Source organism: Mus musculus, chromosome 11 (assembly GCF_000001635.26).
Source record: "Mus musculus strain C57BL/6J chromosome 11, GRCm38.p6 C57BL/6J".
Lineage (NCBI taxonomy): Eukaryota > Metazoa > Chordata > Mammalia > Rodentia > Muridae > Mus > Mus musculus.
In genome coordinates, this window is record NC_000077.6 from 93,468,434 (window position 1) to 93,495,366 (window position 26,933).

Genomic DNA, 26,933 nt, shown 5'->3' on the forward strand with positions numbered 1-26,933 from the left:
ATACATTCACTCACTCATACATTCACTCACTCATATAGACAGTCATACATAGATATACACACACTCACATACACACTCATACACATACATACACTCTTGAATACACACTCACATACATGTACTCACATATATGCACACATACATACTCACACACATACTCATACACACAGGCATGTACAAATACACACTCATGTACACATTCACACATATACATATAGTCTCACACATACAATTTTAAATGTAGATTCTGCATATGGGGTGAAATGTGGTATTTGTACTGGTGAGAATGACTTATTTCACTTAACATAATAATTTTGCAATTCTACCTTGCTACAAATGTCAAATTTCAGTTTTCTTTGTAGCTAAATGAAATTCCACTGTGTGTGCATGGTACATTTTCATAACTCATTCCCGTCAACAGGCTTCTGAGCTGGTTCCAGACCCTGGCTGTTGTGACAAGTGAAGCAATAAGCAAGTGTGTGCAATGTCTCAGTAGGAAATTCCCAAAGGACTTTAACCCAACATGCCAACGTTAACTTCTTAGTTTGACAAATAAACAACGTTTATGTAAGATGTTAACATTTGGGGAAGCTGGCTGAAAGATGTCTCTAAATTCTCTGGGATAATGTCTTTGCAACCTTATTGCAAATCTAAATTTATTCCAAAATATGAAGTTTATTTTTAAAAAAAATTAAGAGGATTAAAGCTACAGTTTACTGGCTATAGAACATGGAATACTGAAAGACTGTGAGCTATGGAATCTACCCAAAGATGGGAGGAAGATGTGCCCCCTCTTCATGTTAGCTGTGTCTGTGATTGACTATTAACACACACACACACACCATTTACACATACACACTCACATACATACTTTTACATACATACACTCACATGCACACTTGCATACACACACTCACTCATATACACACTTACACACTCAAATGCACACACACAAACATACACACCCTTACATATGCACACTCACATGCACATTCATACACATATGAACGCACTTGAATACACACTCTTACATATGCACACTCTCAGAACCTCCGTTTGCACACCTCTAAAATCAGACATGAGAGCCAGCAAGATGGTTCAGTGGGCAAAGGCCCTCGCTTCCAAGCCCGAGGACCTGAGTTTGATTCCCAGTAGAACAAGAAAACTGACACACACCCACACGTGGAAAGAAAGAAAGAAATGTTATAAAACTGAAATAATTAAGTCCCCTTCATAAAAATATTACAAGTATAAATCAATACATACAATGAGCTTGAATTGAAACATTCAGTGCCCAATAGTTGAATTTAGTTTTAAAAATAACTAAAAGGAAGAGTTTTTTTGTAAGTGGAAAATGAGTGCCAGACACCTTCTACAATGTCTAGACAAGCAGGAATCTCCTTTCAAGGGTGGGACAAACAGATGAGCCTCAGCAGCCATTACCCATTAGGGACCCCAAGTAGGGGCTTAGACTCAGTAACACTCATCTCTCACCTTAAGTAAACACATCTTAGTTAGCAAATTATTATTGTACACCTGCTGATTCATGAGAAACTTTCCTTTTCACATCAATTATTCCAACTAACTACAATTATTATTCAAACTAACTACAATTATTATTATTCAATTATTATTATTATTATTATTATTATTATTATTATTCAAACTAACTACAATTTCACTTTCCTAAGTAAGATCTATTATAGATTTAAAAATCATTTCAAGAGAGAATTCTGATGCCAGGAGTTTCTTTTCTTTCTATATCTGTTGTTGGAGAATATGCAAATAAACAAACTGATATACATTTTTTTCTGCTAATAGTTGGATTGTCCAGCAAATTAAACACCCATTGAAGAAACTACAGTTCAGAGAAGTTCAGCAACCTGTCCAACAGTGCACAGCGAAGTGTCCATATCCTGACACTTTTGTTATATAGTCCCTGGAGTCCTGTCTGCCTCACCTACAGGGTTTCCTATCTTTGTAGGCTGCAGCTCACACTAAACACTGTTTAGCTAGTAATGGTCTCAGCATCTCTCTTCTGCTGCAGTCTAATCTTGGCTCTACTGCTTTCGAATATCTTCTGTTAACTCTTCCAGGTATCCATGTGTCTGTATGGTCAGAGCCATCTCAGCTCACTGGACAGATCCCTGGGCCCTTCCAGGTTCCTGATGTTCTAGCTAGATTAATTGTATCAAAGCCAGATGTGTTTCTGGCTTTGATCCCCCACCACAAACCACATACATGTACACACTCACACAGAGAGAGAGAGAGAGAGAGGGGGGGGGAGGGAGGGAGGAAGGGAGGGAGGGAGGGAGGGAGGGAGGGAGAGAGAGAGAGAGAGAGAGAGAGAGAGAGAGAGAGAGAGAGAGAGAGAGAGAGAATGAGAATATGCTGCCCATCCGGCTTGCAAGCTCTCATTAGCATTAAATGCCAAGTTTCCGGAATCCAGGCGCCTTGGTTACAAGTAAATCGGACATTGCTGCATTAATGTGGTAATGGAAATATAATGAAGGAATTTATTGTCCCTGAAAGACAATGTCTGCCACACAAACCCCACGGGATCACCAGACTGTAAGTGCAGCTCCACGCCTCCAACTCCACTAGCCCATAATTATCTCGGGAGGACCATGACCCTCCAGTTCTCCCTATTAAAAGTATATTTCCTTACAAAGTGAACTGTGCTTTATTGAATTGCATCATTTTGATCACTGGAAATTGACATATTGGGCTCATTAGCCAGGAAGTTGGATAGTTAATTTATGAGGCTTCTCAGAACCTGTCCCAGGCTAGTCATTGAGAGAACACAACAGCCTACGATGAGATGGGAGAAAGTTACTCCAGCGATTGCTTTATTTTCCTCTCATTATAGAAATAATGAACAAAAAACTTCTCTGCTACAGATATTGCCTTCCAGTCTCTCTCTCTTTCTCTCTCTCTCTCTCTCTCTCTCTCTCTCTCTCTCTCTCACTCACACACACACACACACACACACACACACACACACACACATACACACACACACACACACCAGAACGATTGTACTTTCTTATAACTAAATACTGTTTGATGGGTATGCAGGCTTACTGCGCTCATTAGCACCGTTTTCCTCTTAAAATGCTTCAACTGTGGAGATGAAAAGATGATCTAAGTCTTTGCCTTCATCTTTAATATTTAAAACTGTTCACACAACCTTTAAAAAAAATCAAATATTGATGCTGTTACCTGTTGTTCTTCAAAGTGGAGCAATTATACTGCAGGTCCTTCGAATATGCCTGCTTTTGTTAGAATGAGCACGAGGATGTCAGGGAGACATTTCTTTTCCCTGTCTGGGGCCTCCACCCTCCTCTGCCTCGGGTGGGAATCAGGGGAAAGCTTTTGACTCTTAATAAGGAAACGCGCTGAGACAGCTTCCCAAAAGCACCTAGTGGGCAGGCTGGCGGGGGATATGAGACTCAGGGAGCATCCTCAAAGTAGATTCTGTAGAATGGCACTGTGCCCTTGGAGCGATACAGGCTCCAGGCTCTCAGCCAGTTTGCCCACAGGAGGCCAGCTTTCTTCCACCTCTGCAACCTAGATTCTTGGGGAGCAGCCATTTTGTCTGGGATGGTTCCATACTGCCCTCTAGTGGCTGTGTCTAGAACCTCCGTGTCTAACAGTCCATAACTATTTTTCAGCAATCCCTTGCTGAGGAGTTCCCATGTCAGATACCGGGGATATGGAGACAAATGAGATGCACACCATGATCGCTAATTCTTCATGGTATCTGTAGGAAGAAACATTCATGAAAGCGGTTATAAAGCATGCTGATGAGTTCGGACACGTGACCACATGCAGAGTGCCCTGACAACACAGGAGAACATCATCCCACCCGTGGGGTTCCATGGAGGTGGATGAGATAGATGGTCCTGAAGAATTGAGAAGGGGGAAATGGGAATAGAAGAAAGGAGGCATCGCTTAGGCTCTGCTGGTCAAGACCTGTTATGCCACTACAAATGTGTGTTGTTAAGAGGACAATTACGTGCTGTGTCATTGAGATGAAAACAGTGCTTTTAGGGTACATTTCCTTACATCTCTTTGGGGTGCTTTCTGCAAAGGATGGCATGTCATTGCTTTATTAGCAGCATAACTTTTTCCTTGCAGAATGGGATGTTAAGTCATGCCATATCTTACTGTATAGAGCATCTGAGATTCGAGAAGTTAAGATGCTAGTTGTGGATGAACGAAGAGTTAGGGGTAGTGCAAGATGGGGGAACTGTAAATGAATGGCTGTGGAGACACAGACAGTGAGGCATCCCATGGAAAACTCAAAGACATGCATTCTTTGAAACGTCCCAAATACTTATAAGAAGTGGAACAAAACAAGAGGCAGTCCTGCTGTGGGGGGCATGGGGCGGGGGGAGAAGAGATTACTTGGAAAACATAGTAAATTCATGCCTTGCCATGAACATTCCAAACTCACTGATGAATTACATAGTGTGGAGGAGGAAGGCATCACGAACTGACCTCATGAGGAGAAATCCAAGCATCCTTCTAAAAGAGTAGGATGCAGAGATGTAGAAACGGGTTGCATAGCTCCCCCTTGGCCCTCTCAGTTCACAACCATTTCCTGCTGCTAAGAACCAGGAACAGAGGACCATGTTTAACTGGCTCTTACTCCACTGGGGAATACACTCTCCTGCTACCAGCAGGATCAATTGTACGAATAATTTCATGGCCACTCAGCACTTTGGTCATGGGTGAAATAAAAAGGTACTGTTTGCTTTCCCCTGTTAGATACCCAGGTTGTGGGCTCAAAACAAACAAAAAAAAAAACAAAAAACAAAAAACAAAAAACAAAAAACAAAAAACAAAAAAAAAACAAAAAAAAGCACACCACTGCACACACTACACTACCTTTCCTCAATGGGCATTTTATTATACTGGACACAAATTGGCTACCATACTCCCTGCTCTGAAGCCATGATGTGAAATAGCAGCCGCACCAAACGGAGCCATGTATCTCTGAAATGTTGATTATTGCAACGTGTGTCTGCTCACCCTGAAGGTGAAACTCTAGCTCCCACTGTCAGCTCCTTCATCATGTTCTTGGGCTTGACTTGGTTGTTGACTTTTAGTTTTTTATTGCTATTAGCCAAAGGCTGGGGAAAAAGCAGAAAGAAGTTAACAGGGGTGGAGTGAGAGTTGGCCACAGGACGGGGAGCTTTCTCTAATATAAAAATGGAGCAACTGTGGAGAATTCGTGTAGTAGGGCAGAGCCTGCCAGCAGGGAATTATTTCTTAGGAAAGGTGTCCTTTGTTAATGTGATTTATTTCTTATTGCAGTAGAGTTGGACAGATACACATTCAAGTCCTCTGTCTCTTTCGTACTTAGCTGTGCAACCTGGGCAGTTTATTTAACCTCTTAGATCCCAGTTTTCTTTCTAAGTAACACAGAGGTAGGGATCCTAACTACCTGTCATGTGTGGGTGGGAAAAATAAGATATGTGTGTGTGAATACTAACAGTCTGTCATCTCACAAAATGTCCACTATCTACTGCCACAGATGACCTGCTGTGGCCACCTTGGGATGCTTTTGTCCCTGTACTTCAGAAGCATTGATCAGTTGTTGCTGCCATTCCTTTTGAATGCCTTTCATTTCCTACTCCCATGCCTTCCCTATTCTAGATACCTCTGGACGCTCATGTCCTACCCATTTCCAGGGCCCACATCCAATGCTTTCTTCTCTAGAAAATGACCACGGTTTCCCTGGAAAGTGATCCCGACCCCTTAACGGAGCAGCCCAGCATGTGGTCTGCAAAGGTTCTCTCATTGGCTATATCCTCAGCTCTTATCCCTCTGTGGCCTACTTACCCTCACTGAACCTCAGTTTCTTCCAATGATGATTATGAAAATGCCTATTTACTAGGGCGGTGGCAAGCAAAGAATTGCTAATGTATGCAAGGTAGCAGCCATATTGAGCTCTAGAGAGAGAATTAGCATAGCATTGAAATATCAGTAGTACCATCTCTAGATGTGACCTCTCATCAGAAAATGGGATTTGCTTGGTTGGTTGCTTCTACAAAGGGCACATTGCTACTCTTAGATATCAGAGCTGGGGAGCTGGATACAGCTCTTGCTGTGTATGCAAACATGAAGACCAGAGTCCAAGCCCCCAGGACCCACGAAATAAATAAATGCAATTTAAGCAGGGGGCTTGGGGATATAGTTCAGTTGTAGAAAGGTTGACTAGCAGTCATTAGACCCAACATTCAATTCCAGTGCCTACAAAATACTAATTAAATTTTTTTTTCTATTAAGTTACCTCACCTTCCCTTCTCCTCAGAAAAGAGAAAGCCTCCCATGGATATCAACCACCCTTGGCATATCAAGTTGCAATAAGACTAGGCACATCTTCTTCTATTGAGGTTAGGCAAGGCAGGCCAGTTAGGAGAAAGGGATCCAAAGCAGGCAGTGTACTCAGAGATAGCTTCTGCTCCTGCTTTAAGAGCCTCACATAAAGACCTAGCCACACATCTGTTACTGTGTGCAGAGCCTAGGTCCATCCCATGAATACTTTCCGGTTGGTGGTTCAGTCTCTATGGGCCCCTCTGGACCCAGGTTAGTTGATTCTGCAGGTTTTCTTCTAGTATCCTTGACCACTCTGACTTCTTCGATCCTTTCTGCTCCTCTTCCAAGGGATTCCCCAAGCTCTAGCTAATATTTGGCTGTGGGTCTCTGCGTCTGTTTCCTTTTGTTGCTTGGTGAAGCCTCCCTGATGACAGTTATGCTAGGTTCCTGTCTGCTAATGTAGCAGAGTATCATTAGCAGTGTCCAGGGTGGGTTCCCTCTCATGGCATGGGTCTCAAGCTAGGCCAGTTATCGGTTGGTTCTTCCTTCTGATTCTGCTCCGTCTTTTACCTCTGTACATCTTGTAGGCAGAACAAATCATGAGTCTACGGTTTTGTGGCTGGGCTTGTGTCCCAATTCCTCCATTAGAATCCTTGTCTGGTTACAGGAGATGGCTGGTTCAGGGTCCATATGCCCCATGGCTAAAAGTAATCTTAGCTAGGGTCACCCTCATGGATCCCTGGGAGTTTCCATTGTCCTAAGTTTCTAGCTCATCCCAGAGATGCTCCCCCACAATCCAGTTGTCTCTCAGTACCCTCTCCCTCCATCCTCCTGGTCCCACCCCCATATCTTCCCCACCCAGCTCTCTCCTTCTAACTATCCCCTATGTCTAATCTATTTTCCCTTCCCAGTGAGAATCAAGTTCTCTCTCTCTCTCTCTCTCTCTCTCTCTCTCTCTCTCTCTCTCTCTCTCTCTCTCACTCACACACACACACACACACACACACACACACACACACCTTGGGCCTTCCTTGTTACTTGGCTTCTTTGGGTCTGTGTTTTGTAGCATGGTTATCTTGTACTTTATCACTAACATCCACTTATGAGTGAGTACACACCATATTTGTCTTTCTGGGTCTGGGTCTCACTCAAGATAATTTTTTTCTAGTTCCATCCATTTGCCTGCAAATTTCATGATGTTGCTGTTTATAACAGCTGAGTAATACTTCATTGTATAAATGTGCTATATCTTCTTTATCCATTCTTTGGCTGGGGGACATCTAGGATTTCCGATGTCTGGCTATTACAAATAAAACTTCTATGAACATGGCTGAGCAACTGTTCTTGTGGTATGATGGAACACCTTTGGAGTATATGCCCAGAAGTGGCATAGATGGATCTTGAGATAGAGCTAGTCTCAATTTTCTAAAAAACCACCACATTGGTTTCAAAGATAGTTGTGCAAGTTTGCACTCACACCGGCAATGGAGGAGTATTCCTTTGCTCCACACACTTGCCAGCATGAGCTGTCCTTTGAGCTTTTGATCTTAGCCATTCCGACATATGTAAGATGAAATCTCAGAGTCATTTTGATTTTTACTTCCCTGATGACTAAGGACATTGAACATTTCTTTAAGTGCATCTTGGCCATTAGAGATTTCTCTGTTTATAATTCCCTATTTAGATCTGTACCCCACTTTTCAAAAAGAACTTTATAAGAAATGAAAAGGTTTTAACAATTCATTCCATGTATTTTGATCATACACAACCCCCACCCCACTCTCCCTTCAACTCTTCCCTTACTTTCCTGATCCCCCAACGTTTGTATCCTCTTTTTAAAAAAAAAAAAAAAAAAAAAAAAACATGGAGTCCCACTTATGATTACCCATATACTATGGATTTGGGGCCATCTACTGGAGTGCGGCCAACCTTCTAGGGTCAAACCCTTAAAAGAAAACTGATTTTCCCTCCCCCCAAAACCATTAATGATCCATAGCTCATCGCTGGGAATGGGGGCTTGTAGACCCTTCTCTCCAGCTGGATTGTCGACTGGGAGGATTTGGTTCCTTTCTTCTTCAGGCAGCCATAGCTGATGTGAGTTCATGAGAGCAATGGTCATAACCAGAAGACATTTCTTTGCTCTTGTCTTCATTGGATGAGCCTGAATTCTGGCTCTTAAAATATTTCTGTCCCCTATTCCAAGATGGCCCTGAACCTTAGGGGGTTGCTATAACCAACATTTTTCAGCTGAGCAGGTGTGGTATCTATCTACGATCCCAGCAGAGATGGAGTCAGGAAATGCCAGGTGCACAAGCTGATTAGACAGAATAGCTGGGGTTGGTGAACTTCATCAGCTTCAGTTGGAGATCCTACCTTAATAAATAAAGCATAAAGAGATGAGGAAGACACCCAGTGTCAACTTTGGGCCTCTCTATACACCTAACACACACAGGCATCCACACCAGCGAACATGAACTCACACAAACAACACAAAGCTGCAGTAGTCAATAGCAACAGACGTTGAGTCTCATGGCACGTGAGTCAGAATGGAGCACTGTTTGGCTATGAGTGATATTCCCTTAACTGCTTAAGAACCTGACTCTCTTGCAGAGCATAGGGGGCTTCCCTTAACTTGCTGAGCCTCTGAGCCATGCAAAGTATGTGAAAAACCGGGCAGTGAAGGGAAATATCAGCTGTACGGTCACTAACTGACAAGGCTAATAGCTTTGGTGAATGTAGAATAAATGTCTGACCATGAAAATGGGGACAGAGCCTGCAGGATCCTTCAGGGAGGAGGAAGCAGACACATGAAGGCATCTGGGAATTCCTTTGTGATCTCCCAGTGAATACACCTGCGAACAGAAGGTTTCCCACTTTCATGTGACTGATCTTTTCAGATAACTTAATGATTTCTCACATGCAACCAGTTTCTTAACTAGAGTATTAAGAGGTTCATAATTTGTATAAGTTTTGTAAGATCTATGCATGTGTACCCCTATAAAAGTTGCAATGTCAAAAATATTTAAAAAGCTTGGTAGATTAAAAGCCACCACTTGGATGATGTCTTAGTCAGGGTTTCTATTCCTGCACAAACATCATGACCAAGAAGCAAGTTGGGGAGGAAATGATTTATTCAACTTACATTTCCATGTTACTGTTCATCACTTAAGAAAGTCAGGATTGGAACTCAAGCAGGTCAGGAAGCAGGAGCTGATGCAGAGGCCATGGAGGGATGTTTCTTACTGGCTTGCTTCCCCTGGCTTGCTCAGCTTGCTTTCTTACAGAACCCAAGACCACCAGCCCAGAGATGGCACCACCCACAACCCCCCCCACCCCCCACCCCATGATCACTAATTGAGAAAATGCCCCACAACTGGATCTCATGGAGTCACTTCCCCAACTGAACTCCTTTCTCTGTGATTACTCCAGCCTGTGTCAAGTTGACACACGAAACCAGCCAGTACAGATGAGGAGCAGATATAAATGGGTGGCACCATAGTTTTAATTCATTTCTTCACTAAGTCTCCTTGGAGCTTGGTAACCTCAGCAACTGCCCAACTGGACCACTCGATAGAGAGAACAGATTTGAAAGGAAGGTAGTAAGTCAAGCTACCCTCTTCGGTATGGTGGGCACCAACCTCCTCTAGCTATTGCATCTACTCTTCTGCTAGGAGCCAAGAAATACTCTCAGACACAAAACTCATGAGCACTCAAATCCCTAATACCAAAAGGTTCTGTATTTGCATACAGCCTACAATACATCCCCTTATATTTTAAATCATCTCTATACCATTTAAAATTTCTACTATGATGAAGTGCTATGTCAGTGTTTGTGATACTATTGAAATATTAACATAAAAATGTATGTGCTTGTATACTACTGATGTGATTCTTTTTTTGTTTCAAATATTGCTGGCCTGTTATTGACTGAATCTCTCAGATTCAGAGCTCTCAGATGGGGTGGGCTGGCTGTTTGTAACATGTTGTGTGTCCAAACTGGGATATGCCTTGAAGTGTAAAAAACACAATGAGCTTCCAAGACTTGCAGGGAGGAAAAAAAAGTGTAAAATATCTAATGAGCAATTTTTGTATTGATTATATGTTGAAATAATACTTTGGATATATTGGGTGAGATGAAATATATTCTTAATGTCAATTTCACTGTTTTGTTGGTTTGTTAATGTAGGCACTAGAAAATCATGAAGTTGTAGCTTGTAACCACCTTCTGTGTCTATTGGCAGTGTCTCTGCTGGACAGAGCTTTGTACTCTATCCCATGGAGTACATCAGGGGCAAGACCTCCTTTATTTTAAAAATGAAACCGTGAAAGGATGCTCGGTAGAATATGTGTCGTGCACACATGGCCCTCTTCTCAGGTCTCTGTTTACAGGCTGTCTCCAAGTATCCTGTATCTCAGAGATACCTAAGGGTTGAGGCACAGTGCTCCCTAGTCAAGCCCCAAGTCCCCACCACTCCCTGTTGTAACACACCTGCCTGCCTCACTTGGGGACATTAACTGCCAGCCACTTGAGTGCAATGTGGCTCCTAGTCATTCACAGTGAGCAAGAGTCCACAGGTACCACCAGGACATAGTATGTGCCAGTCAAGACAAATCCCTGAGAGAAACAGTAGGAAAGATTACATTTGGCTCATGTTTCAAAGGTTTCAGTCATGGTTAACTGGCTCCATTGTTTCTGAGTCTTTGATAAAACAGAACAACATAGTAGAAGGTGTGGAGGATAACGCTGCTCAGCTCATGGGAGCTGATTTGGAGAGGGTGAAAAGAGAAAGGGGGGGGGAATACAAGGTAAATCTTCCCTAAGGCTCTACTTCCTCCACGTAGGCACCATCAACCATAACACTATCACTTTATGGACGTGTCAAGGGATGGGTCCATTGGTTGGGTCACGGCCTGGGTATCCAATCACTTCTTGGTCATTAGGACCAGCAAATAAGTACCAAACCTCAACACACAAGCCTACTGGAGAAGTGCTTCATATCTAAACCACACCATAGGAGATAAATGCCAAATAGCTAACTTGCATGGAATGAAATGATCAATAAGCAATGGGACTTGCCATCTAATTATGCACCAAGCATTTGATGTTTCTGGTTTCTTTGAAAATTGCAAGCATCAAGGATTCTAACATCTGACCAGTGGGATTGATGATGCCCACATTGGGGCGGGGGGTGCTAAGGAGGCAATTTACATGCTCCACCACCAGTGCCAACACCACTGAAGTCCATGGGCTCCACTTACAAGGTATTTTTCTCTTAGGAGATAGAATAACTGGATACAGGGAGTTATTTGTCTGAAACCCTATGAATCAGGGATTGAATTAAATGACATTACACTTAGAAATAACTGTTCTAAGGCAAGTTTCAATGTGTTAATTAAAGTGACCTAACCTTGGATTTTCTCAGTTTAGAGAAAACTGGTGCCCCCTATATGAATCAACATATAGTACTCTACATATGTCTAGAAGGAACTTCAGCAGCACATCTTTATAATTATTAAAGTAATCCCTTAAGGCATAAGAATGGGTTAAGAGAAATCACTCTATACTGCTATGTATACTGCTATGTCTGCATACCCCTAGCATTGAATATCTGTTTGATTCAGGCCAGAATTCCTCATGACAGGAGTTTCAAAGAAGCCAGCAGATACCTTTGTCTCACTTCATACCTATTGAGTCTGAGTCACATAAAGAATGGACTTGGCTTAGGTACCCAGATGAAGCTCAAAACAAAATTTGATCACTTCTTATTTAGTAAACAAAAACCTTACGCTGCTCAGATGCTAAGAATAAAACAAGAATAAAAATGCAACATATGAAGATACAGAATATATAACAAACTATATTATATAGATGTCATTTATATATTAAAAAAAAATTTTTAAATGCACACAAATACTACAAATGTGTATGTGTTCAACTTAAACCTGATTGGAGCTAGTGGAATGGAGAAATTAGAAGCAATCTGTTGACAGCCAAATGCTGCCATCTTGGTTGCAGTTGCTCTCTGCATCCACAGAGGACTCCAGCCAGTCACTGGAGACTCAGAAAATTAAATTCAGACAACCAGCTGTGAGTGACTTGGCAAGAACTCTGCAGGCTCTCGAAGTGACAATTGGAACTGGTACATAGGACTCCCATTTGGGAACTCATATACCAGAACTGTAGTGGGAAAACTCATTCTCAGGGAGGTCTCCCTCCATGCTCAGGGTTTGGGCAAGGCTGTGATGCCAATAATTTTACATTCAAAATGTTGTCCAGTATAATGCTACCCACCATCTCATGGTCCCCCTTGGGGTCCATGGAGGAGAGGAATCTGAGATTCACTAAGCCCAGACATTGGCAGAACAGGCAATGTCTTACAAACCTGTTCTCCATTCATTCATTCTGCCATTAGCATCAAAAACAATCAGGGTCAAGAGGTTCTTTCTGGGATGGCACAGCCTCATATCCTTGGAGTTTGTGAAGAGTCAATATTACCGTAAACTGGATCTGTTTTTTTTTTTTATAACAGCAGAATTCACATAATAGTAAGCAGCTTATATGATTGTTTTATCTCTTTGTCCGGGGCTGATTAAAAGAATCCTAGTCTTTACACAGGCCCAAAACAGGATGGCTCAGATGAATAAGAGGAACATTAAATTGAGCGATGCTAAGGAAGGGTCTTCTCTCTGTCTTCCCTGAAGGGTTAAGAGTGATGGGTATGAGCCTGCCCATTCCCAGAACTCCGTAGCCTTTACCTTCTCAATATCCAGTCTCTCCATTCCTAACCATCATAGTAAAACTTACGTGACATAAAGCACTTGGACAGGCACCATGTAACATCCACTATCTAGATGCATAATGCCACGTTAAGTGGCATCTGAAGGTATCAGGGTAACTACTTTCTATCTTTCTATGGATTATAGTTTTTCTACATAATATACCAATACTGTGTACATGCACTTAGCTCTCCAGTACTGTGTATGTACTTAGCACTACCTTAAACTCAGTCAGTATGCGTCGGCAGAAATAATTCCCCTGAATAGAAACACTATAATGGCCACCCCTCTTAACATGCCCTATTCCTAGGTGAGGAACTACAGGATGTTGAGGGCTGCTGAGAGATGGAAAATCCAGGGACAAACGTGCACATAGGTTGTCCATTCCATGGACACATGTATGTATGAGCAATACTAAATGGACTCAGTAAGGTGTGTGTGTGTGTGTGTGTGTGTTAGACAATAATAGTTGAAGAGATCATGAATTAGAGAGAGAGATAGGGTCATGTTGGGCAAATTGAAGGAAGAAGGAAGGACGGGAGTGATGGAGATATACTATTTATGTACAGAGTTCTCAAAATATAATTACTTTAGAAATTTGAAATAAAAATTGAGGGAAAAGAAAAACAAAAGAATAAAATGAAAGGACTCAGTATATGAAAGGGAACATGTGGTTTTTCTTTTACAAAGTCCGGATCACCTCACTTCTTGTAATACTCTCCAAATCCTTCTATTTTCCTGCACATTTCATACTTTCCTGAGGGTTTGTTTGTTTGTTTTGTTTTGTTTTGTTTTAGTTTTTCAAGACAAGGTTTCTCTGCGTAGCCCTGGCTGTCCTGGCACTCTCTCTGTAGATGAGCCTCAAACTCAGAGATTTGCCTGCCTAAGTCTCCCAAATGCTGGAATTAAATGAATCCAGAGGGTGCCACCACAGCCCACATAGTGTCCTGCTTCTTTATAGCTGATTGAGAGGGTGTGTGTGTGTGTGTGTGTGTGTGTGTGTGTGTGTTACATTTTCACTTTCCATTCTTCTGTTGCTGGGTATCTAGGCTGGTTCCGTTCCCTTGCTATTATGAATGATGCAGTGTTGTTGGGTATTTGATCACGTGGTGAATCCCAAGATTGTAAACTTGAAAAACCTGTGATGTGGCTTAGCCCTGGCACACACCCTTAATCTAAGAGCTAAGCAAGGTCAACCCTAGATCAAGAGGCAGAGCAAGCAACCAGCTGACAGGGTGTGAACAGAAGTAAAGAGAAAGGAGGGTCTTAGAGTTGGAAGGGATTTAAGACAGCGAAGGAGAAGGAGCTCCTTCAATATCGATATTGATATCAGTGCAGTAGGAAGGTCAGCTGGGCGCCTCTCTGAGCTCACAGGTTTTCACCCCAGCATCTGGCTCCTTGAGTCTTCATTGGTAAAATTGAATGGCTGGGATTTTTGTCTCAAGACAACAATGCAGCAATAACATGGAAGTGCAGGGGTCTCTGTGGGAGGATGTAGTCTTCTGGGTATGTGCCAATGTGGTAGCGCTAGGTCTGCTTGTCTGCTTTTAGAGCTCTGAGTGTCTACAATGGCTGCATTAGTTGACAGTTAAAAAAAGGGGGGGGTGTAGGTTTAGACCATGAAACTAGGTAGGAGATCATGAGAAGGAAAAAGAGGTATTCAGAAAAGTGTGGGGTCTAGAGCAAAAGATTGTGCAAGACCCAGAAGTGTAAAGAAAGTTCCTGGGATAGGCACGTGGCTAGGAAAGGAAAGACAGGCAAGAGAAACAGTGGAAATAAGTCTATTTTCTTTGCAAATGCCATAAAGAAGCCTAATTCTTTGTATACTGTTTTTTTTCTTGGATATATTCTTTATTTACATTTCAAATGTTTTCCCCTTTCCAGCTCTCCCCTCTGGAAACCCCCTATCCCATCCTCCCTCCCCCTGTCTCTCTGAGGGCACTCCCCCATCCACCCACTCCCATCCTCCCTGGCATTCCCCTACACTGGGGCACTGAACATTCTCAGGCCTGAGGGCCTCTCCTCCCCCTGATGTCTGACAAGGCTATCTTCTGCCACATACATGGCCAGCACCATGGGTCTTTCCATGAGTACTCTTTGGTTGGTGGTCCAGTCCCTGGGAGCTCCGCTGGATCTGGCCTGTTGACACTGTTGCTCCCTCCATAGGGCTGCAAACCCCCCTCTGTATGCTTACTTTTTAAAATATGAATTTTAGGAAAACCCATGAGGGATGGCACCTCTGGTCAATGAACAAAGTCAGTTGGGGGGGGGAGGGGTGTGATGGCTAGCTTGGATTTGTCTCAGTTTTCTGGTTTACTGGGTTTGATTATTTCTAAAGTCCATTTAGCTCTAGACTCTGACCCTCAGTTTATATACCTGTGTACTCACTATGCTACAGTGTTGTGGATGATTGAACTAGAGTGGATTCTTCCATGCCTCTCCTCTTCCTTGAACAATACCCCCCGCTGTGCCATGAGACCATGTCTGTCCATCCCCCCCACCCACCCACACCCACCCCCAGCTATTTGCATTCAGTCTTCACAAATCATCCCTTTGTCCTATCAGGAGGCTCTGCAGGAAACCAGGCTAAACAGCCTCCTTAAATCTCTTACACTCACTAATTACATTGCAAAGAACTATTACACACCTCAGCAGAGCAGTCAAAGATGCGCAATAAGAAAGCTGAGTTGCAAGGAAAAGACACCTAATTTATGACAGGCTGTCAGCCACTCTCCACTAACCCTTCTTGGCACCGAGTGGCCTTCCCACTTATGGGATCAGACATTCAGTTGTGAAGCCTACCCGGGACATATATACCCCTCTCTCACTTCTCAACAGGTGGAGACTAAAATCCTGCTCCCCAAAGGTATCCATCCCAGACCTGGGCAAATTAAACACATTCTGTCATATCTGTGTCAATGTCACTTTTTGTATCAGTTGATCCCTAACTCCAGAAGCCACATATAAACTACACGGTTTCACCAACTCTTTATTGCTCAGTCACTGAATAAGCTGGAGTCACTGAATATCCTGGAGGAAAATTCTGCCTCTTGTGGTTCCCCATGGAGAGATTTTAAGTATAGTCTTTTAGCCCCTTTAAGGCTCTTCATCTAAGGATAAGAGATTAGCCAACCTCCCTCACAAGGTCAGTGTAAGCATTAGATGAGATAATAAGTGTACTGTTATCAAGAAAACTATCCGGAATGTGCCAGTCACTGCCACCACCAGGGATGTCTTGCATATCCTCCACCTAGTGTGATTGTAGTCGTGTGTTTTATGGCAACAGCAAGGATACAATCTGCTGAGTAAGGCCACATCTCAGCAATGCAAAGGCCAGCAGGAGTCCTGTGTGCCCAATAAGCACAGCCTGTGTGCCAGCTCCACACAGAAAGGTAAACACATAAAAAGATCATTATGGTTTGAGTCTGCAGTGTCCTTCCCAGCTCCTGTTCTGAACGCTCATTCCCAAGCACCAGTTTAAAGGCTGTGGGGCCGTAGGGGAGTGGGGGTGGGTGGGTATGGGGGACTTTTGGGATAGCATTGGAAATGTAAATGAGGAAGATACCTAATAAAAAATTAAAAAAAAAAAGAAGAAGGGACCCAACTAGTGGAAACAGATTACAGGGGTCAGCCTTCCGAAGGCCACACTCATCCCTAATTCCATCCTGCTTTCTCAGCTTCCTGGTTGGCTATCACAGGAACAGATGCTCTGTCACAAGTGACCACTGTCATGACCACCAGCATGCCTTCCCTGCCACAATGGACTGAGGATCCCTGAAGCCATAAGCCAACATCGATCTTTTCCCCACCACATGTTGTTTCACAGTGACACCGAATACAAAGAACACAAAGACTATGGATAAACTTGTTTTCTTAATCTCTACATGTTTGGCATGTAGCAAGCACACAAGTTAGAGGATAACATACATTCTGCATTATATGCTGGTCATATCCCTTAATCCTTCTTTCACCTAGCCTCCCTGTGCTCCCCCCACCCATTCCTACAGCACACTTCCCTGTCTCAAACCATTCTTAATTTCTTTCTATCCTCAAACCCACTCAAGTGTCCACCAATCCATTTTGTATTTCTACAAGGTAGTCTTCTTGGTATCCATACATGAATGAGAGCATACAATACTTGCCTTTTCTGTGTTGGTCAACATAATGATCCTGAGGAGTAAGTTTCCGACATCTACAGGACCACTGAGAAGTCATGTTATTCCCCCCCCCACACACACACACACACACATTGCTTTCAAAAGTTGCTTTCTGAGATTCTAGAAGCCTTTTGACTCTTGAATTATAGTAAGATAAGAATCGTAGTCCCCTTGCTTCTTCCCTTGTGCCCTTGGGCAATTATTTAACCTGGTTGTGCCTAGTTTCTTCATCTACACAGGGGAAGAGAGATGAACATGATGTGACAGTATGTGTATATAATCTCAGCCCTAGAGTGATGAGGATAGGTAAATTGAGAGTTCAAGGCCAACCTGCTTTATAGAGCAAGACCCTGTCTTAAAAACATAAGGGCGGGGGACACAGAGGCAGAGGCAGAGGCAGAGGCAGAGGCAGAGGCAGAGGCAGAGGCAGAGGCAGAGGCAGAGGCAGAGGCAGAGGCAGAAAGCAAAGCAGCACCTGCACAGGTCTCGTGGCCAACATTACCTTAAGTACAGTAGGAATCCCGTTTATTCTGGTGACTTCATTTGTGTTACTGCATGTCTACTTATGGGGCTGGAAATATTCTTTCATTCACCCCAGGATACTTCAGGTAGGCTCCCTTGTGAGGAAATGTAACAAACACTTCACATTAGCCTTGTATTACATCAAACAAGGAACTACCTAATATCTTGGATGCTCTAAGAGTAATGTTCACTCAGGCTTAGCTTTCTATAGCCCTACATGCATGGGGTCCAAAGGATCTTTGGCATGTTCACTTCTTTTTATTTAGACATTTAAAAAATGAATACATCCCATATTGGGGAGATGGCTCAGTCAATAAAGTGTCTAGTACACAAAGATGAGGACCTGCATTCAGATCCCCAGAACTTCACAAAGAAAACTCAGGTGGTGGCCCAAGCCTAGAACCCCAGTGTGGAAGGCATACAACCAGTAGGATCCCTGAAGTGTATCAGCCAGCCAGCCTAGTTGAGTCTATGTGCTTCAACCCCAGTGAGATCAAGGTTACTGGTCTTTAGTATACCACCTGCCGACTGACTGATTCTATAGAAGTCACTTCTGCTTCTCTGAATAACCCTAACTAATGCTAGAGGAAATCTCAAGCATCCTAAACATCACGCCAGTGCCTGGTCTCTCAGCGCCAAGCTGCTCCTTGATCAAAGCACTGTGATAGCTAAGTAACCACCTAGTCACTTGTAAGGAATCGATCATTGATTAAGTTCATGGTTTGAAGAGCAAGAGACTGGGGTCAGGCCCTGCTTCCCCAAGGACAGTCCTTTGTCTCAGGACATGAAAGGACCCAGAAGAGAGAAAAAGAAGACCTTCCCTGTGAGAAGCTGTCATCCCACACATGGTTTAGCCTGACATCTTCCCACCCAGAGAGAAGCAAATGCCCCAGGCCTAAGTATGATACCAAGAGTGGTACTGGTTTGTTGAGGACAAGATTGTGGGGATTTAAATAGGAAATCTGGGCTGAGAATTTAGCACCCATGTGGACACCAAGTAAGGATTCACACCGAGACACCATCTGCTAGTGGAAGACTGTAGCCAACTTTCCAAGAGTGAACTGCCTCTTACTTTAAAAATGCACTGACCAAATTCACATCCTCTAATAAACTGATGTCCATAGAATGAGCTGGAAGATGAGCACACTAACAAGAAACCTGGCAGATTATTAACTACTGTGCCAGAACTACACTTGCTCTACAAGGGCATCTAATGTTATAAAATAAACATGGTGGATTTGAGGATGTTGAATTTTTGCTTATTTATTTCAATTTCTTTCTTATGTTTGATTATTTGGTATTGGTTTACAAGAGTACATTATTTTTATATGGCCCTATGTTATTGATATACCATCTCAATAGGTATATATGTTCTGCTTCCATTAATACAAGAACTCCAACTAGTCTTAAAGCAGTATAAATATTTATAGTAGGGAAAACAAGGTCTTCTCCAGTCTTCATCCTAAGATGAACAGCAGCCTAGCATCCAATTCCATGTTCTTAAAAATCAATCCTATTATTACACACACACACCCAAGAACTGCATGAGGCCTTATCTATAGAGTGCAGAAGAAATAACATCCCACAACAAGCTTTCATGTGAAATTGTCCCCTGCCAGCTGTGTGTTGATTCTGGGAAAAGTCATTGAATCCTTGTCAACCTCTCTGAATTTGTTTAATTTTTCAAATGGGTAAAACACAAACATACACACACACACACACTCCCACCTCTTGCCTCATGTTACAATGAATTCATACAAAGAAGAGAGCTGTGGGGCAGTCAGAAGCAGCCTGGATATCTCCCAGAGCTTTGGCTTTCTCCACTCATGTCTGCTTCCTGGTGTGCATAAGCAAACTTCTCCCAGCATGCTGTGCGTGCACCAAAGCCATTCATTGGAAACACAGTAATTAGCATTGCAGATAAAGTGACATCAGTGCACTGCTAATTACTGCCGTGCAGATGTACTGTTAGATTCAGTTACCATACATAACATTGTCAAGCCTTTATTTTTAAATTAAAGTGCAACAAACCATACCCTGGCTACACATATTTTTATGATTAATACAAATTAATGTTATTTCATTGTGTAGGGGAAGGTTAGAGATAAGGAGATGTTGCATCTAATTGTAATAACATAATGGTATATGTTATATATTCCCTCAGCTGCCTGCGCATTGGGAGCTTATATAAGCAAGGATGAGTTCTGTGAAGACAAAGACCATGCATTCTCCTTGTGGGATCCCAAGCTCCTAGCACAGCCAGTAATAAGTGACCCTTTTTGAACATGAATGAATAGATTGCTAATGAGTGGAGGTGTGGATGAAAATGAATGAATGAATGAATGAATGAATGAAGATTCAAATGTGTTTTAGAGGGGAATCTGGGAAATAGAGAACTAAAAGGCACAGTGATTTAGTTTTGAGTCTCCTGATTCTGTTTTGCTTTTTAGTCTTTAAGATGAGCTGTCTGTTCTCCATATCTAGTCCATAGAAGTCCAAAGAGAGAGGCAAGTGGAAAGATCACCTGAAAGCAGAGGTTTCATTACCATTATCATCTACCAGGTCCTGGAAAGGGAAGATGAGTGGAAGGGAGATGGGGGAGAACCCTTCTGCATCAGTGAGACATTGTGCAAGAGCCAAGAGAGAGAAAGGAAGAAAATGAAAATGTTTGATCCATATAAATATCATTTACTTAAACTTTGACATCCAGATCATTTTTAAGCTAAGCAATACTAAACAGACTTATGTCACTGCAGACCCTTCAACCCCACCCACCCGCAGAACTCTTTGTCTTGCAAAGTTGAAACTTTATGTCCACCAAATACTAACTTCCGTTCTCTTTCTGACCCTAACCTCTGCAATCTCTAGTCTATTTGCTGCCTCTACAATTTATTCTGCTTTTGAAACCTCATATAAATGGGATATATCTAAAGTGACGACTAAGTAGGAGTGAGGTCTGTCACTTGACTGTTTTGAAGATGGCTTATAGTTTTGTTGTGTTTCCCAACTCTTGTTCCCAGGAGGGAATTTATGTTATGTCTATTGTATATTTACGGAACTTCCACTTTATGACAGTAAATAAGTCTTCCAAAGTTACATCGCTGACAAGAAGTGAATTGGGAATGTTTTGACATCAAAGACTCCATTCATTAGCAATCTATTCATTCATGTTCAGAAAGGGTCACTTATTACTGGCTGTGCTAGGAGCTTGGGATCCCACAAGGAGATTGCATGGTCTTTGTCTTCACAGAACTCATCCTTGCTTATATAAGCTCCCAATGCGCAAGCAGCTGGGGGAATATATAACATATACCAACTTTGCTTTGCATCCGTGTGTTTTTGAAACACTGGAAGAAATGCAGATGATCATGGGATATGGGCTTTGGTGGAAGTATTGTTCAAATATGCAATGCTTTTCTTTGGACACATTAGATAACTCTGATGAATGGGTTTCTTGAAATGTGGGGGATCTCAATGATAACAAGGCTGTCTGAACTTGTGACAGATGTCCACTGAAGGTGCAGAGCTCTGAACTTGCCAAGCAGTGGAGAACAAGGAAATGAAGCTGAGCATGGAGTCCAAAGAGAAAAATAAAAAGAAGGGAAAAGAAGAAACAGAAGGCTTGGTAGTGGGCGGAACTAAAGTGAGATGGGACTGAGTGAGAAATATTCTGAATGTGAGATGTGGGGTCCCATGTGACTCCCTTCAGATTAGCCCTGAGGCTATGTTCTCTGAGTGATGACCTGAACTCTCTGCATGATATCTGCCACTGAGACTGGAGAGGGACCTAACCAAAACCTTTCTGGACTGAGTGCCTGGGACTTGACAGTTCAGCAGTCTCCCACTGGGGTTTACCCCTGGTCACCTACAGGGGCTCTCTCATCTCTCATGTGGTTCCCTTAAACTCCCCTCATGGCATTCTCTGGTTTCTTACACCTGAGATGGTGCTTTTTAGCTTTTATACCATCTCTGCCTTCTAAAAAACTATGATGAGAAAGACAAGCTAAATTTTATAAGGTGCAATCTACAAAATAGTTGTCACGGCTGGTAAAAAAAATCTCTTGAGTCCCTCCCTTCGAGTTCCTGAATGATATATGTGACTTATGACTCATCAGAAGTACCTTAGAAGGCAGGCATGGAAGGAAAACGTCCTTCTGCACACAGATTTAGCCTGGTGTGTCATCAGCAGAAGATGTAAATGGGTCAGCCATACTCCTTTCTCGGTGTGGGAAGAAATAGAAGCGCTTGTCTAACCTGTTTCCCGTTGCCTTGTAGGTCAGTGGGACCATGTACAACACTGGAAGGCATGTCTCCCTCCGCCTGGACAAAGAGCACTTGGTCAATATTTCAGGAGGGCCCATGACATACAGTCACCGCCTGGAAGAAATCCGGCTACACTTTGGGAGTGAGGACAGCCAAGGGTCTGAGCACCTCCTCAATGGACAGGCCTTCTCCGGGGAGGTATGTGCACCTGCCAAAGTGCTAAGGCATAGGGCCAACTTGTAGGATTCCACGCCTACATAACAGTGAAATAACAGATGGGAAGGCTCCCTTGAACCTGAGAAAGAAAATCTGTGCCTCCTTTCTTTGTGTGCCTTTTGCTATGGTTTTTGGTTTCCCAGAAGAGGCTACAGTGAAACAATATTTCCTTCTGAAACACTAGCATAGGTGTCTTGGGACTCATACCCTGGCATGTCCTAGAGCAGTGGTCCCCAACCTTTCCAATGCTGTGACCCTTTAATACAATTCCTCATGTTGTGGTGACCCCGAATAATAAAATTATTTTGTTGCTACTTTATAACTGTAATTTTGCTAGTATTATGAATTGTAATGTAAATATATGATATGCAGGATATCTGGTATTTGATCCCTGGAGGTCATGTTCCACAGGTTGAGAAATCACTCTCCTAGAGCATAAACCAACCTCATCTTTTCTGTACCTCTTTTCTTCTAGCTCTCTGAGAATCACCTTGTCTTGCATCCCATATGACAGCTTAGCTTCCCTTCTGGTAAAGTGGGTCTTATCTGCCTAAATATATAATGTACTGTGAAATCAATGTCAAGGAACTGAAGAGTTTGCCTGACTGTCTACAGAATGGGAAATTCCACTGTGTCACACCATTGATGATGAGTGTGAGCATGGGCCACCATCAGCCCAGACCAAAAAATTAAATCAAAACAATGCAGCTAACCACCATTTCAGATGAGATAAGAGATAAGGTTTAACCAGATTTCATCTGTGAGGTGACACTTGACCTAGTTCACTCTTTATATGCATGGACAATTATAACTTAAGGAGCGAGCAGGGTCCTCATATATTAAGTAACCAGCAACTCCTAGTAAGAGTCCTCAATAACTGATGTCAAAAGGACTTGAAAATTTCAAAAGTGTAGAATATATATGGTCTGTTTATTTTGCTACTTAAGGTCATGGCTAAACCTAGAATTTTTTTTTTTTATGCAGTAAGGTCATGTGCCATCAAATAGGCCACAAGTTTAAGAAATCTCTTAGATTTTTATGTGCATCCAAAATACATTGACTGTGAGTCAGCTTAGGGACTCAACTCATTACTAGGAATACAAGGATTTAAAAATGAAAAAGGAAGAAAAGAGTTCTTGCCCCAGAGAAGTTCAAAAGGAACTATATTCAAATCATTGAAGTATAATGGCATGCTGAAATAGAGATGTACAAAGGCCCTGGCAGCCTCAAAAAAAAAAAAAAAAAAAAAAAAGACAGGGCACATTTTACTTGAAGGGGTCATGAGATGCTTCACGCAGAAGGTACCCTTTGAACTGAGCTGCGGAGAGAAGCTATGAAGAGTAATTTTAACACATCAGCTTTGGAGTCAAAGGATCTTAATTTGTAGCCCCTGCTTTGATACACACCGTGTAATCTTGGGACATCACTTGATCCTTCTAAGGCACAATTTAGACACCTCTCAAAGATATTTTAAAGTTTTAGTGGGATCCTAGATGTAAGGAGTTCTCCGTTGATAGACTTAAAAGAAAGGATAAAGCAGGGAATGAGGGATGGGACGAGCAAAGGGCCTCCAGACATGTCAGGGCACTGTGTTCTTGAGACAGTGCTCGTAGATCTGTCATCTATTAATAATGGCTGCCTAGACAACAGGCTTCAGCTGCAGTATGATATTCTCTCTGTAGGAGGAGATGTGTAAGGATTGATTAAGGATGCCTGCTAAAAAGGAACCAAGTCAAAGAACACTCTCCTGAACTAGAACATGGCAGGAAATATAACCAAAGTAGGGCAAAACCTAACAATTCAGAGACACTGAGGGAGGTCAGTCTCATGTAGCGCATCTTTAAAGATAAACTCTTCCTTACGATAGTATGCGTTATTTTAAGATTTGCTGTGACTTTATCAGTTGATTCTCTTGCTCACTGTCGCTATTTTTGTGTTTTTCTCCCTCTGCACTGTCACATTGCAGTGCTTGCCACAGCACTGTTTCTAAGTAGAAACATTATTTAAACGAGTGGGTAAAAAAAAAAAACAGATGGCTATTAGGCTAAAATCTTTACACCATTGCTTCAGTTACTCCAATGTTTAAGTAGGGTGATTTGTAACATGTACATTAACAACTTATCATTTGAATACATCTCAAAGCCTTAATGGATACATAATGATTTAATCTCAGCATATTAATTTTCCAAGACCTATTACAGACCACAGGGACTAGGTGCTTCAAATAATCTATGTTTAAAAGTTCCCAGAGAGACAGACATGGGAATGGATGTCTGGAGTACCATCACTAGGGAGGCAGGAGCAGGATGGTCAGAAGCTTGAAGTTAGCCTGAGCTACACAGCAATACCCTATCTCAGAAAATAAATGAAGAAAGAAAGAAAGAAAGAAAGAAAGAAAGAAAGAAAGAAAGAAAGAAAGAAAGAAAGGAAGGAAGGAAGGAAGGAAGGAAGGAAGGAAGGAAGGAAGGAAGGAGAGAGAAAGAACGAGAAAGAGAGAGAGAGAAAGAAAGAAAGAAAGAAAGAAAGAAAGAAAGAAAGAAAGAAAGAAAGAAAGGAAGGAAGGAAGGAAGGAAGGAAGGAAGGAAGGAAGGAAGGAAGGAAGAAAGAAAGATTGATTCCCAGGAGAATCTGATTATGTTCTTGAATGTGCATTAACAATTACATTTAAACAGAGCAGTAAATAAGAAGTAACAAGAGTGGAAGGTACTGTCAAAATCGATGCTGGGTTCTTTCCTAGACCAGATGAACCTACATCTTGGTCAGTGTGCTCTGGGTGTGCACAATTGTGAATCTTCCCAGGGCATACTGGGTAGCAACCACCATGCCAGTTACAGTGCCTGAGAAGTCCCACTTTTCTAATAGTAACTGTCTTGAAATTAGCAAGCTGGGATACAATGTGGGTTAATGAGACTTGGGCTACAGCTTTCTAAGCACACACACATACGCCACACACACACACACACACTCACACTCATACTCATACACACACACCTTCCTGCACGTTAGGCCTGAGCATCACCTTCACATAAGTATAGCCATATCTCAACCTGGGCATATCACACTAATATCAGTATATTTCTTTCCACATCCCTCAATTTGCATGATCTATAAGCTTACTAGCATATAGTGCCAGAAACCAGCATTTTGAAGGCTCCAAAATAATCTCATATGAAGACTGCTGTGCACACAGTTGGCTTTAAAGACATTGAAGCTGCCCTAGTGTACGGGAAGAATTAAACACCTATGTTACATGAAGGAAAAGACCTAAGGCCAATCGTGGAAGCAGCAGACAGTAGACATTCCACTGAATACATGTTCTAACAATGGGAGCTATCTATCAATGAAATGAGTTTGCTTCTGAAAATGGTGAACTCCCATTGCTAGATTTATTAAGCCCACAACACTTCTTAAGCAATGGGTGAACTATTAGCTTTAATGTACCTTCTAATTACTAAACTCTACACAGTCCTCAACTTTCTCCCAGAAACTCCTTCCCGTTAAATTCCAGTTAGCCTCAGGAAAAGCAAATATTTATCACGCCATAGTTGAACTCTTCCTATTTCTTTTGTACTGCCTTCAAAGCCTCCCTTGGTCTCTCTGTCCTTTGAGAGGACCCAAGTAGACGCTTCTTGCAACAAATCATGTGTTTATTTTGTTGACAGTGAGTAATACATTGCCCTCTACCCCATCTATCACTGCTGATCATGATGAGTCAATTAATACCAGGCATTTTCCTTGGCAGACTGCAGTGGCCGCTGTCTGAAAAGCTATGTGCTAAGCCTAGCCTTGTCTAGTGAGGTTATTATAATTGATGATAATCATTTGCTTTGTTTTATAAAACTGTGTGGATGTAAGACACCATTAGCAACTGCATTTTTTTTGTAAAAATTATTCATGTCCTACATGAAGAATTCCTGGATGCCTTATTGGAGGTTGGTGATAAATGAGTGTATTCAGGGCTTCAAATGTCTCAATTTTTTAAAAGGTAGGGATTAACTGTTTTTAATAATCAAGCTCCTTAGCATGCTAATCATTTTAAGTGCTTAGATTAATATCTAGTATAAAGTGGGTTATTTGTAGGATGAAACAGAAGATAATGCGAGGAAAGAATCATGTTTGTGCATCAAATTCCAATAGTAAGACTAGACAAGAAAAAATATCTCTTATTTGGGAGAAATCGGACAATTTCATCTTCAAAACCTCCTTTGAGTTCTTCATTCCCATAAAGGGATAATGTAGTACCCTGGAAACTGCACAAGCCACTTCACAGGGCATCGTTGGCCCAATCTCTGATTCATTTTCTCCCCCTCTCTGTGGCTATTGTGATCCTTTTGTGTGCTGGATTCCGAGCACACGGAACCCAATTTCTACCCAGAAATACCACAGGTTATTGAGGAAAACATATGTTGAGTACACATGTGTGTGTGCATGCATATATATATATATATATATATATATATATATATATATATATATACTACATGGTTGTACACACTAGTCATGTGGATATATTTAATTAAGGTTTATTCCAAGAGAAAATTATGAAGTAGCTATCTTGGATCCTAATAAGAAAGAATGACAAGCAGCCCTTCAGACTGTCATGCTTGCCGCTCCCTCTGAAGGTGAAGCAGCAGCATTGACCTCCCTGGATCTCAGCCTCGGAAGCCTCTG

General features: G+C 42.1%; 1 protein-coding gene across 5 annotated transcripts in view; it reads left to right on the top strand.

The window, feature by feature from the left end:
- Car10 (carbonic anhydrase 10) overlaps positions 1-26,933 on the top strand; it is a 504,947-nt gene that overhangs the window by 371,629 nt on the left and 106,385 nt on the right. For all 5 annotated transcript variants that reach the window (XM_030246368.1, XM_030246367.1, NM_001361707.1 and 2 more), the window contains one exon: positions 22,059-22,244. In XM_030246368.1, the coding sequence (XP_030102228.1) occupies positions 22,059-22,244 (186 nt within the window). The remainder of the gene's footprint in view (positions 1-22,058; positions 22,245-26,933) is intronic.